The sequence below is a fragment of the Carettochelys insculpta genome, chromosome 26 (genome assembly GCF_033958435.1).
Source record: "Carettochelys insculpta isolate YL-2023 chromosome 26, ASM3395843v1, whole genome shotgun sequence".
Classification (NCBI taxonomy): domain Eukaryota; kingdom Metazoa; phylum Chordata; order Testudines; family Carettochelyidae; genus Carettochelys; species Carettochelys insculpta.
This window is the reverse complement of record NC_134162.1, coordinates 5,670,168-5,684,729: the sequence shown is the minus strand read 5'-3', so window position 1 is coordinate 5,684,729 and position 14,562 is coordinate 5,670,168. Positions and strand designations below refer to the sequence as shown.

Below are 14,562 nucleotides of genomic sequence, written 5' to 3'. Positions count from 1 at the left end.
AGAAATTTAACACCTTTGACAGCTTTTTGCTTGTATCTATAAGTCAAAAGTCAAGTTACGAGCCCTTGGAGTTTCCCTCCCCCATTCCCCTTAAAAAGTCAAGAGCTCTCCGTTCCCATTCTTTATATCCTAGATTAAAAAGTTAAAAATCAAGTACTGGAAAAAGCAGTAAACATTCAAATTAGTTGTAAAAGCAAGAAGTGATCATCTTTTGGACAATTAAAGTAGAACCCTGAGATACACGCACTCAAGTTGTGCATATCTTGGTTTAACATGACTCAGGATGGTGGGGAGCCAGTGCCTGTCTCCTCTAAGGAGGGGAGTTGGGAGCCAGACTTCAGCTCCCACAGGAGCGGGAAACTGACCAGTCCTGCTGCGCTAGTCAGTTTCTTGTCTTCTGTGAGTGGCAGGGAGCTGGGAACCTGGCTCCCAAGAGAGAGAAAATGCCAGTTTTCGGTCTCCTGTGAAGAGTGGGGAGCTGGAGCCTTGCCCTGGCTCCAGGCAGCTCACAGGAGACAGGAAACTGACTAGCACTGCTGTGCTGGCTCCCCTGAGTAAAGTGAAATTTGACTTACCTGTGGTTGTGCAGAAACACAACCTCCACGTAACCTGGGGGTCTACTGTATAAACTAAATGACTCATACAAATTATCTCCTGTTCCACCCTGTGTATAGCACTACTATTGGACTGCGGTCTCCTATGTCCCTTTGCACCTCTAGTGCATGATCCTTCAAAGCAACAGATGATGAGAGAAGACCCTAAATTCTATAATTGTTTGCTGCAATATTGTTATTAATTGTTCAGTTAAATATCATCTGCATTCCACAATTTCAGACATTACATACCAATAAAATATTTGCTGCTATTTCACAAATGTAAATGACAAATTAATTCATTACCCATGTCAGCCTCTCTTTGGTTAGGGAACAAGTCCAATATGCATGTTGATCAGCTGCAGAAGGACAAATGCTTTTAGAATTAAAGCTGCTTAGCCAGATGTTCTAAAGCTGCTAATCAGACAAGAGCCACCCTCCTCTCAGACAAAGACCAGGAACACACACACCATTAAATTACAATATTTTCTGAACCCCAATTTGTCCTTCCCTTGCAGGGAGCAGCTGTGCCTTCTCAGAAGTAAAAACATTTTTGCCTCATTGAAAAGGAGGAGATGCAAAAGGCCAATGTCTGCTCCTAGTGGAGAGGAAAGCCAAGAACAAATGTAAAACAACAACTATATTTAACAAAGCAGGCTGGTTAACATGGACAGTGAACTGTTCTATAGAAAACGGGATTACAACCATTCTACTGTAACATTTAACTTCAGAACAATGAGATCCTTAACAATTACAAGCCTCAGTTCTTCTGCGGAGGAATTAGCAAATCACCTACAAATTGGCAGGAATGGAGATAATAACCTAATCATTTTTCAAAGCCCATTTTTCCTTTCCACATATCCTCATTCTTTCTTTGAAAGTTTTTGGTAGGCAACTCGCATTAGGAGCATTATTTAGAGTACTGCATCAATTATTCCTTCATGCCAGCTTATTGCAAATACCCCACAGATATGACATGGTGGCCACACATGCCCTAGAACACAAACACGTAATTAGTTCATAATGTCTCTTATTCAACACTATGCTTTCTACCTTCTTAGCAAAAAGATATATTTGCCACTTCAATGTTCCCTTGATCCAGCAAGTGGGACAGGTCCAAGGAGAAAACTCTGTGTGATGTCATGCCAAATAAAATACATGCAAGGGGAAAAAAGCTTTAGCAGGCCTTATACATTAGGACTGCCTCTTTACGCATTCTATTTAAATCACTACATCTGTTGAGAATGAACAACTTTATACCACAGATCTGAACACTAGGCTTTGGCATGCAACTGAATTCAATAAACAAACCACGTGCCACAGCAGAAAATGCACTGTATATCTGCATAAAACATTTCCAAATACTACTGTCTCACTGACTTTTTTTTTTTTAAAAATAATCCTTTGTAGTTAAATTTTCACAGCTCTTTATAAAAGTAGATTCTATTGTTACCACTTGCCCACGGTCAGATTAAGGCAGAGTCAGGACTTGAAGTTAGGTTTAATAACTCAACACTGATCTTTTCTTGGTCAATGAAGTATGGATACAACTCACCGATTTCAAGCCACTTTACGAAAAACACATATGACAGATGTTCAACTACAGAGTATAAGAAATTCCACTGGCACACATGCACAACTTACTGAAGATCTCACCTCCTCCAAGAGATGGGGAAAAAGTACAATAAACTCTTTCATATCTGTCATTCTGTCACCTGGAACTCTCCAATAACCAGCATTTGAACCCTAAGTAAGTTTTAGTTACGTTTTACAGTACAGTACAGTGAAATAAATACAGCAAATAAAGTAAGTTTACCATGCACAGTATTACTGTTGGTAAATAAAGTACTCTGCATACATTTGTTTCTGAACACTAAAGAAAAACAAGATCAGATATTATGCATGCTAGGTATCCCTCTCCATTATCTAGAATATTTTAACTTCTGGCAAGCTCCCGAGTGCTGGGGCTGCTGGATATGAAAGCGTTTACTGATTATTATTATTATTATTATTAGTAGACTAAAATCAGAATCTCTGGAAAGCACTTGTTGCCTGATGTGCCCAGACGCACAGGCAGGTCTAAGTCTAAGTCTAAGCCAGATGAAAATCCAAGTGGCTGACCACCAATACTCAATTTCAAAACAATGACAAATTCAGGACTAAAAACAAACAGTGTCCTGATGGGGTCTTTCTGTCTTTAACTCTTCAATTTCCTAGTCATACTAGTATTTATTTTAATTTTCAGCTACAAGTTCTTGTTCAAAAAAAACCACTCAACCTCTAACCATGCAATTTGCAGATCTGACTAAATGCTTGAAAGAAAGAAAATAGCATTACCCATAACTGAAGCTAGTAGTCCATGCAGCTACTTGATTTTTTGTGGAATTCCCATATATAAATATTATGTACGTCTAACATACCCCTACCTCTGCACAAGAGGCTAGACATAATGACCTCTCCAAGCACTGTCCAGCCTTGATACAATGTTTGCTTTTTAATAAGCTACAGATGGTTTAGTAATCTTTTTAAATAAGCAAGCTGCTGGCTTGCTCCATTTCTAACAAGCAGACCCAAAAAAATCCACCAATGAAAATCCATCTGAAGATATTCCAGAGGAAAAAATGTGGTCACACCTTGAAATAAGTTAGTGAAATATTGTATAAATGAAGTTTATAAATGTGTACAAGTAAAAATTAGTTTCGATTGGTAGATTTTTTTCCTGTAAGTTACATAAATTGTTTTACTTAATTTCTTCTATGAAATCTGGAAACCAAAATGAAAGAAAGTGAGATGCAGTCTCGAACTCCAAAAACGAACTCAACAGTGTAATCAAAGTGATATATAGTAGACCTCCGACTTACGTGATTTTAACTTAAGTATTTGTCACAATGCAAATCGACATCTTGACTGATGGGGAGCTGGCAGCAGCCTGGGTCCCAGCTCCCCTCTGCTTGTGGGAGCCGGGAAACTGACCAGTGCTGTCACCTGGTTCCTGGCTCCCCACCCTGAAAACATGGAATACGTTATGAACACTTCAAAAAGACGTATAGTGCAATTAGTAGATTTCAGTAATGCAAAATATGTTTCGGTCCAGTTACTAAAAGGAAGACTTTGCACAAAACCTTCCACACCTCTAAAGGTACTAAATTTAGTGAAAAGCAGTATTAAATTCATCTGTAAATCCATTAGTAAACTTAATTGCATATATCATATAAGTTGATAGTGTCACAGTCCTCAATGCCGTTCACTTACCACAGGGTAATAGAAATGCACCACATGACTGTGTTCAGCTAGCCATGAGCCAAGATTACCTTTTGGAAGCAATGTGTTCTAAAACAGTCTGCATACAGAACACTGACCGTTTTAGCAGCACTTAAAGCATAGGCAGGTGCATACCCTTTCATGCCTCAACAAAGCAAAACTTGAGACAAGCTTTCTTCACATCTCTTAAATATTTTCACTTAGCTGTTCCGTGACAGGAGAAACCAAACCACGAAGTTCAGTGACTTGCCTGAGACCACAAGGAAAGTCTGGCACAGTCAGGACCGCAGCGTTGGATCTCCTTACTGCCACTCTTGTTCATTTCTCTGGGCCACACTGCTGTTGCTGTCGCAGACCCTCTCTTTCCACACCCTTGGAGCATTTACAGAAAAGCTAAGTGGCACATAGAACCATTTTCTTTCCCCATTCCAACATCAGACCAAAGGGCAAACAAGGAGAGAAGTAGAAACAGGCCAGATTCCAGTAACGCAGCTTATTACGCAGAAAAGAACTCAACATTCCTCCCCGCCCCGCCCCCCCAGCTTTTCCTGGAGTTATGGATAGCTTTCCAGTACTTCAGGGACACTGAGGATTCAGATGCTTTTCCTTCTTACTAGATACTTCTTTCCGGGTCCTCTTCTAGAAACAGGCTGTCTTCAGGTACATGCTCTCTCCCACTTACTTAAGTCAAACAGATGTGAGTCAGACTTACAGGTGTTTTTTTGGTGGTAAGGGGAAGATCTATCTATCTATCTAAAGGCCAAACTTCACTGAGTTTTCATGGACAAAACTCAGTCCCCGTCCCCCCAGTTATTTTTTTTTTAAGTAGGCACAATAAACTTCAGCCAGTCTGACTTTTTACACCCACATTTCTAGGTGTTTCTTATAGAAATATTATAACTGGAAAATGAGATGAGGTAAGTCACCTTATTCTTTGTAACGCTGCCCTTGACAGCATTTTTTGCAGGTACGCCATGGGTTTTTCATACAGCAAAAAGAAAACATTAAAAATAAAATACAACTACAGAACCACAAAAACAGGCTGAAGAAATTAGGGGCCGATGTACGTGAAGCGACTTCATTTTTCAAAAATATCCACACTGAGTTGGTATTTTACAATATCTGCATCTTTAATATAATCTTCATCTTGGACGTTCTTTACAAATATATATTTAGCCTAATTAAATGGGGTAAAATTAACAATCAGCCTAACCTATTTTAAAACTTAATGTTGTACTTTATACTGTCTTTAGTCAGAAATCTTGACACTCATGACAAGATGTTAAAGGAGGCACTTCCAATAGTTTAGAACAAAAACAGATTAATAAAAATATTTTATTACACCCCAGTAAATGTATTACATTAGACAATTTTAACAAAAACAAATTTGGATTTAAATATTCCCCTGTCGTGTTTCAAACAAACATTGCAGTATTCTGCTATCCCATGCAAAAAGCAAAACTGATGGGCCTTTCTTCATGCAAAACCAAGTAAGAGGTGGTGATATATTTATTTCATTAACTTGTCAGTCAAAAAAACTATTCATCTAAGATGTTACAAGTAACATTTAAAGTAATCAATTTCATTAACTAGATTCGTTACATCTCAGCAAGGCACGTCAGCATTATCACCAGTTTAGGGATGTGGATATCCTAGCCTGGAGATGAAGAGACTTTGCTGTGGGCAAGTCAGTGGCAAAACTGGAAATAGCTGACTACCAAAACAACATTATTCATACATTTCAAGTAAGACGTCTATACTTTCGTATCAATAGAAATAAGCAGCTTAGTCAACTGATTGCATACAGTATCACCTGAGGTTCAGGACACCCCCCCCAACTAGTGTGGTTTTGGAAATACACCACAGTTGCAAGAGTCCTACTGTTCAATAATTTTCAGCTTTGGACAATTTTACCAACAGAAGCTATGGTCTACCAGCTCCACCAATACCAAGCTTTCGGCTAGATTTCTACCCCACACATAACTGGATAAAAGAGGAGGCAGACAGAAAGCAGCTCAAAATCTGATTGCTCAGAAATAAAGACACAAGACTATTACTACTTCAGATAGAAGCCATTTTCATATTCTTGTCATATTAATTAGCTTTAGAAAAAGGCAGTAAATTCCTCCCAATGGTCTTAATGTAATACAATACCTCTCCTGCCTGCAAAAAGTTTTTTCTTTTTTTGGTGTTTGATGCCTTTTTCCACCCCAAAGCCTTGTCAGTGCTTCTGACGTTATGAAGAACTCAAAAAATGACTTCAGCTAAAGCAACGAAATGTATTTCTAACTCTCACATACACTTTAAAATGAAAGGGCAAATACTAAATAAGAATCAGACCCATAGAGATTAAAAACAGCAATGACACTATGCAACTAAAACCTAATTATTACCTTCACTGGCTCTCTAGAGAAAAAGAAAATCATTTTGAGCAGAAAACCAGAAAAGTTAAGGAAAAAAAGTGATTCGTTACAGAAAGTGCTGAAATTAACTTATATGGACATTTTCTCACTTAATTCCTGTACAATTCTCTGGTTTTGCTAATGCTTAAGAACACTGAAAGAGAGCCTTAATGCAGAAGATACATTTCAGCAGACTCACAGAAAGAGCTTTGTGCTTACCAGCAGCACTCCTGACAACAGATCGAATCGTCACACCAGCTAACACTACAGGCCAGGCCACATCCAACCAAAATGAAATCAGTAGCCACTAAGTATTAATGGCACTGCATGACTTAACGCATAGGATTTCAAGGGGATATTTAGGATATGAGTCACTTAGAGAATCCACTGGTCTGTACACACATCCAAAAATTTATCACCCAACTGATTTATGTAATTCCTGGCATGGGTACAGAAGTCCCACAAAGATGTCAAAGGTACAGAGTAAAGTAAACAGCACATTGTAACATAACTATGAAGTTATAAGGCAAACCACAGAGAAGAGAGGGTGAAAGTTAAAAACAGATTGCTTAAGTAATCAAACTGCTTAGAAGAACCTTCTATGTCTTGACTTGGCAAAAGAGGTTCCAGGGCAACCTTTCCACTTCCAAATACACCAGAAGTCATGTGACTGAATGGTGAAGGTGCTAGTTCTAAGCAGAGGCAGTTACAGACAAAAGAAACTGTGCAGTAGGATGGCAAAGACTCCTGCCACCAAACTTCATAACAGGCTAATAAGATACCAGGCCCTCATTACATGCAAATGATATAGTTCCAGTCCTACTTAAGAACCTGCATGCCTACTATACCCCCTCCGATAGCTACAGAAAAAGAGAAACAGAGATTCTAGCTCTGTAAGAGATCTTCAGAGTGGGGGGGTGGGGGGAAGAGAAGAGAAGAAAGCCAGTGACAGGTTGTTTAGTATGGGCCAGGAACACCTGAAAAGGCTGCAAACATAGACCAACTCTAAGGCCTCACCTGTATGACAAAAGTACACTAATACAGCTGAAAACCCATCTAGCGAAATCAGCTTAAGTATATCTACACTAAAGACTTAGACTAGCTTAGCCACATCCGTCTTTAAAATTCACCTTAAGTAAACTGAGGGGCTAGCCTACATGATGCCTGGGAGACTGATCAAGATAGAGAGACATGGGAGTCACTTCAACCATCTTATGGAGTCACAGATATGGTCCAGTTCTTAAGACTGCAAAAAGAGGTGCACCGGTGAGTTCAAGTGTAGCCCAAGCCCAACATCAGCCAACCCCCGGCCGGGATCCGATGTCACTTTCCAGCTGGAGAGAAGTGGGGTCCGACTTACTTTTTCTGGGCCTTCTCCTTCTTGGCTTTGGTCCGTTTCTTCCGGGCCTGCAACGCCAGAACTGGGGGAAGACAGATGCAGAGGGATGAACAAGGGTGGAGTGGAAGGAGAGTCGGCAGGGAGAGACAGAGGGGCACGTAGAACCGAGGGGGCAGGCAGCGCGGACAGACAGACACACAGACAAGGAGGGCACGTGCACGGGTGGGGGGGGGGGAAAACCAGACAGACAGACAGACGGGCGGGCGGGGACTGAAGGCAGACAGGAGGGGAGCCGCGTCCCGGGGGTAAGGCAGGCAGGAGAGCGCGGGGCAGCAACACGCCCGTCGGGGAGCAGACAGACAGACAGACAGGCAGTGAGGGGCTGGAACGCGGCAGTGGGGGGGCAAGGAAAACAGACAGGAAGGGGTGCGGGGTGGACCACACTGCCTGCGACGGGGGAAGGGGCAGAGGCGCAACTCGGGGTACACGTGTCGCGGGGGGAAGCACCCCCCCCACTCACCTTTCCGCTCCATGGCGGCTAGAGCCGGTAGCCCCCGCAGCTCTCCGCGCGTGCGCTCTAAATCATTCGCCTGGTTGTGCGCCTGCGCGGGGCTGGGCCGAGCCGGGCGAGGCATGCGCACATTCGGTATCTTCGCGCGCCGCTGCGCGCGCCACCAGATGTCCTCCTCGCCCTCGCTGCTGCCGCTCGAGCTCGAGCTCGTGCTCGTGAGGAAGGCCACGCCCCCTAGCTCTTCCGAGCGTGTCCGGCCCCGCCCCCGCCGACGGAGAGAGAGTGAAGACGTCGGGGGCGGCTCTTCCCCCGAGCCCCGCCCCGCCCCCAACTGCTCCATGGTCCCGAGCGCATGCGCGATCTCCCGCCGGTGGGAGCGTCTGTGACTGACTGGGGGTGGGAGGGCGGAGACAACACGCGCTGGGCCTGTGAGCGAAGCGCTGAGTGTGACGTTCACCAGCCGCTTGGCCGCGACGCAATTTCAAATACAGGCCCCGGAGATGTCACAGGCCGCGGCCCACAATGCACCGCGCGCGGTCCACCCGTTCGCGTGCGCACTATGTAATGTAATGTCTGGTCACGATGTCATGTCGTGTTCACGCGAAAGCAATGAGACCCCCCCCACCGTGCACACTGTTTCGCACCCCAATGCACACACTACAAATAACAAAGTACAACCAGTGTACACCTCACACACTACACGGACTGCGCACTATGCTAGGCAATATCAACACAAAGCAGCTACGTAGCACTTTAAAGACCAGCAAAATAGTTTCTTAGGTGAGCTTTCGTGGGACAGACCCGCTTCTTCAGACTTCAGATGCTGCACAAGTTATACATGCCACATACATGTTAAAACTGTTCCCGTGGTAAGGAGCAAAGAAAATGCAGAGTAGGAAGAACAGCTGGAGGAGGGAGGGAGGGAGTTATAGATTGTCCTATAGGCTACAAATCCAACATCTCTTATTCAGTTGATCGTTTTAGGGTTTTAGCAAAATTATGAATTTAAGTTTCCAGGCTTGTCTTCTGAAAGAGTTGCATGGGTTTTCTTTGAGGATGAAGTCAGATATAGAGTGATCACTTTGTGAAAGTGTTCAGTTACAAGCCACATGGTGGTTTTGTCTTTTAATACTTTCCTGTGTGAGTTCATGCAAGAGCAGTGATTGTCTGGTTTCATCCACATAGTTATTATTGGGACATTCAGTGCATTGCATGATGTATAGTCTCAGAGGGGAAGGTATATTAGTCCATAGCTTTACAAATAACAAACAGTGCTGTGGCACCTTAGAGACTAATACATTTATTAAGTCATGAGCAAAACCCACTTCCTCAGATGAAAAATGGAGAGAAAAAACATGGTCATAGACATGAGAAGGACCCGTGGATCTTGAAATGTATGCTGAAATATATGGTGTTGAAAACTGTACTCATGGAGATGCGTCTCCAAGTTTTGCATCTGCGTGTGTTGGTGGGGTCTGGTGCCACTCAGTTGGGATGTCTTGCTCTGTAAGGGACTATGTTTTATTTTAATGCTACAAAAATCTTGTAAATTTGTTTTAAAATGACTCATCTCATCTCAGTCGTAATACTGTAGTCTGGCATTATCATCCTGTTTGTACAAAGATACCATCATCACAGCTGCAGCAACCATGCTTGTTAGTTATCTTCAGCTATAGCGGAAGTTTAAAACACTGGTTTAGTAAAATCTGCATATTAGTAACATGTATTTTGTTGTTATTTCTAGGCAACAGAGTTTTAGAAATAACCCCAAATCTAGATGTCATTATAGGAACACAACATTAGGTTAGATTATAACCATTTCTTAGGTAAGGCAAAATTACAGACCATGGCATGTACGTATGTAACTTTAAGATGACACAAAGTACTTTTCACTGTGTAAATTATTGTTTTGTTGTTGCTCATTAGATGCTCCTAGAACCACCAATTGAATTCCTTACAAAAATTTAGCTTCCTAGCTATTAAATAAACATATGCCCTGCTCCCTTTAGTCTCTATCTGTACCATTCTGTACATCTGATGGCACACTGAGGCTCTGTGCCTGGAAGGGGGTTTGCTATTCCTGAATTTGTAACCAGTGACTGTCATGCTTGGCACTAAACAAAACGTGTGTTCACACGTAACTTGATCAATGCTCAGTTAATAACCATAGTAGCCATCTTTCTTTCACATTTCCAGAAGCCGAGGGGAAGATATGATTTTCCTTCTTCACCCAGTTTGGCAAGGATTTTTTTAGAGTGTAGATGCCCCTGTAGCTGTACCTGTGTGTACCTGGTTTGATTGGTTCTGCTTCCTCCCAGCTCTCTGTGCTATATGACACACTAGAGTGCGTTGTTCCATGAATTGCTGCTGCCACTCTCTATGCATGTCCCCTTCACATTGTGGGGCTTCTGAATTGTCTTCTCCCTTGTGTAGTCATTCATTCGATTTATTCTTCTCTTGTGGCATTTGACACCCTCTTTGCATTGGACTAACTAAGGGTATTGTACAAGGGAATGGGAAATCAGGACCCTCCTATTTAGATGTCATGGGATAGGTGCCTAAACTTCCCCAGTACACAGAGATGGAAGCAGTTAAACGGCATGGTAGCATACACACAGCTCATGGTGGTGGTGTGAAAAACATCACTATGTCAACAAAACACGACCTTGTTGTAACTGGATCAGGCAATGAGACTCTCACAACCTGGTTACAAGCATATAATTGCATAGACAGACCTTTGGTCCTTGACTTCCATTGCACTGCCTTTTAAGTGGGATAGGTTGATTCTTTTGATGCAAAGTACATGCTTCCTCACACCCAGAATTCTGCACCAAGGGATCTGTGCCACAGAAACCTTGCACACAATTTTGGGATTAGTGTTAAGGCTTGCAGTGACTTGCAATGAGAACGACCAGGCAGTAAGAACGTGCCTGACACACTGACTGAGGAGTACTTATCTTGCATAATTAATACATGTATATGTTAGAACAGTTTTAAAATCATATTGGTGTTTGAAGTTAACATTGAATGGGGAGTGGAAAGCGCACAGCTGTACTTTGCTGCTGGTATTATTTATTCTTTGCAAGGCTGGTGACCGGGCAAACATACCCCTCCCAAATTTCAAAGGGAAGGCTCTGATTGCAAAGGGCAAGTAGCATAATTTTCATTATAACACTGGGATGCCACAAGGCAGCCCATGTACTTTGAACATTAAGGCTGTGTTTGCTGTGATTTTGTATTTCTCTGTTTTGGTTGGAGCTGCCACTCAGGAAGGAACTTGGCTAGAAGCCACCATACAGAAACACCACAAGGGAAACCTCTGTTGCATGAGAGAGTTACTCAACACTGTTAGAAAGACTAGCAGAAAGAACTGAAAGCTCCATTCACAAGTATCAGAGCTGTGACACTCCAAGCTTCTTCAACTTGTAAGAACGTGCACCTCCATGGTTTTGTAAAACCCTTTACTGTTTCACCTTACATGTCTTTCTTCTAGAATCTCCCTGGACACAGGAAGAAGTTAAATTTAAAACGTCTCCAGGACTTACTAATGCAAGTGACGCTACAGGTTGAATTTCCCTACTCCAGCATTCTCTCGTCCAGCATCATCAGTAATCCGACATTATTTTAGTTAGCTGGATGACCACTTCCCATGGGTGTGGCCAAGTTTCACGTGGTCCCATAAATTTTGTTTATAGCCACCAGTCCTGACTCTCAGTGTTCTATGCTGTTGTTTAGCTCTAATTTACCCCTAAATGTCTTCTAAGAGCCCCGTAAGCATTGGAAGTGTTAGTAATGCTGTTAGACAATATTGACCTGCTGTGGTCTGGCAAATTCTCCCATTCAGCACTGGTCAGGTCCCACTGGTGCCATATTAGAGAGAGTCAATCTCGACAAATAATAAAATATTAAAATTTCTATTCATCCACATATAATTAAAACATAACTGCCAGGAACAGCCCAGCAATGGAGGAGTCCTGTATAATCTCTCTGCTACTGCAACACATGGAGAAACCACATCATGCACACAGCATAGGCTGGAGAAGCTCACAGAGAGTGAAATTCATGCTTGGAGCACAGGGCCAGCACAGGGCCCATGCACTGTTCAAATCTAGAATGTATGCTCTCACTAAAGGGTTTAAGTGGTAGATGGGCCTTCTGCTGATGAAATTCCCCCTTAGTCCTTACTCCAGTTACTGAGGCCAGGGAAGAATTCCCTAAATGTGCACATGGTAGAGTCACTGTGCACTCCTGACATAGCAAGACTGCTTCTGTTCCAAATAAAACCCCAGCATGCACCATTATGGTGATATAACAGTTTCACCAAAATCTCTTGAGTGTGAAGCTGGAAGTCAGATAACACAAATGAGACGTTTGTATTTTCCACTTGCCACTTCCTCTGTCTTATTCTAAAGCAGCCATTTTCTCAGCTCTTAATAATGAAACTGAAACTCTCTGTCTCCATTTGTTAGGAAATTCTACTAAAAAGAGATGCAAATAACATAATTCTCTGGCAGGAGCTTATAGGAGGTTTGAAAGGCACCAAAAAAAAAAAGTCAAAGCATTTAATTTTTACTGAATACATTAGGCAATTTTAGCAAAGTACGAGTAATGAAATGCTTTGTTCTAGAGCAGGCTTTCTCACTGACCAAGTCCATTGACTCATGCCAGTCCCTGAGGTCTCCTTGACACCGTTTAGCAAGCCCTGGTAGCAGAAAGGTTGAGAAACACTGTTATAGAGTTTTCCCTAAATTTGCATGCATCTGAGGTTAAGGAAATAGCATGTGTTCAATCTGCTGAAAAATGTGCTTAAAACGAGATATAGTCAGTAGCAAAACAAACTGCAAAAGACGTGCCATGTTGGAGGACGTTTACGAATTCCATCAAATTTCAGAAACATATGAAAATCAATTTAATGGTTCCAGGTTTTATAGTTAATTTACTACAAAAGTTAAAACAGAATAGGGTTTCTACTTGAAAGTACTGAAGAGTAATTTGATAAACAGTGCTAGTTTCCTTAAAACAACAGAATCATTGAATGGATTGACTACTTGCCTATTTCAATAACTTTGAAAGAGACAAAGGCAAAAAAACAAAAACAAAAAATTCAGGCAAGAACGACCTGAACTGAGCTATGTCGGCAACTCTTCGTATATACTGGACTAGGATTTCCTATCAGCGCTTATTCATGTCTGAAATTTAGGGATCACTGGCATAGTTCCATCTCCGTTCCCACTCTTCCTCTCTGTTAGTCGGCTCAAGGGTTGGCACATCATACTGTTGGAACGTGCTGATCTCTTCTTCACTCTGGAGTGAGTATGCGTGGAAGAGATCTGATATTGGCTCTTCATTTAAGAGTTCACTCCTACTAATCGTTAAGGAGGAAATATCTTTCTTGTTATCAGAGTGCTGACTTTCATTCTGAAACATACCAAAGCAATGCCTTCCAGTGAGCTATACAATGCCCTTCTACTGAGCTGCACAATGCCCAACATACTGGAATTAAAAGCCCCCTTGCTCCCTTGCACTAGCCCTGGGAACACTGAAGTGATCCAGCAATAATACAGAAAAGAATAAAACCCTCCTCTGTGGCCTCCAATGCCACTGTAGCCTCTTCTTTGGATCAGAATATAATGATCAGAAAAGTTGTCAGTCCCTCCTAATCACCCAACAAAGCCCACAGCCAATGCATGATTTTTCCTCAATATATTTTCTAGTGATTTGCTGCTGACACACCTTATTGCTAGGAACTTATTCTGGTGTTCATTCTACATTTATCTTTGCTTAATTACATGACATTACTCCTACATGACCCTAAACAATTTGGGTCCATTTCTCCTCACTAACACCAATTTTCTACTAGTGTAAATCCATTGATGTTCATGCTTGTGATTTATACCAGTTTGAGAAATATCAGACCTTTCTTCTGATGCCTTGGGATTTAATATTACTGTTTTCCTCAAACAACTGTATGTGGCTAGCATGTTTTGATCCTGCTGGGAATAGCCTAAGTGGTTTCTGATGATGAAATGAGGCAAGTGGTTAATTATCTCAACTGGATATCAGATAGCTAGGAAAGGTGTTTTTGGAGGGACAGAATTTAGATTGTGGGTTAAGTGGTGCTGAAGTAGGACCCCCGAGTAGCCTAGCTTGGGAAAAGGTTTTAACAGAACTGTATCTTATTGTCAATTGGTTTGTTAAAGCCAGTCCGCAGGGAGGGAATGGGTTTGACTTAGCACAGCATTTTGAATTTGTTTTAAAGCAAATTGAAAATGGCACCTGGCCACAGCACTGTACAATTTCAGAATTGCTCTACAAATATTAATTAATACAACAGGCTCTAACATAGGGCAGCATTGTTACCCTCATTTTACAGATGAGGAAACTTGGGGAAAAACTAATTAAGAAACTTTCTCAAGATCACAGAGGGAGTCAATATAAGAGATGAGATTAGAACAC

General features: G+C 41.9%; 2 protein-coding genes across 5 annotated transcripts in view; both read right to left on the bottom strand.

Moving 5' to 3' along the window:
- Positions 1–8,446, bottom strand: part of SRPK1 (SRSF protein kinase 1) — a 47,706-nt gene extending 39,260 nt beyond the window's left edge. Inside the window, exons 1-2 of the mRNA XM_074977560.1 lie at positions 8,116–8,446; positions 7,617–7,677 (exon numbers count right to left, since the gene is read on the bottom strand). Of these exons, the coding sequence (XP_074833661.1) occupies positions 7,617–7,677; positions 8,116–8,446 (392 nt within the window). The remainder of the gene's footprint in view (positions 1–7,616; positions 7,678–8,115) is intronic.
- Positions 8,447–12,659: 4,213 nt separating this feature from the next.
- SLC26A8 (solute carrier family 26 member 8) overlaps positions 12,660–14,562 on the bottom strand; it is a 30,986-nt gene continuing 29,083 nt past the window's right edge. For 3 of the 4 annotated variants that reach the window (XM_074977433.1, XM_074977432.1, XM_074977435.1), the window contains one exon: positions 12,660–13,524. In XM_074977433.1, coding sequence (XP_074833534.1) covers positions 13,303–13,524 — 222 coding nt within the window. In that variant the 3' untranslated portion in view covers positions 12,660–13,302. The remainder of the gene's footprint in view (positions 13,525–14,562) is intronic. The other variant, XM_074977434.1, reaches the window with a different exon arrangement.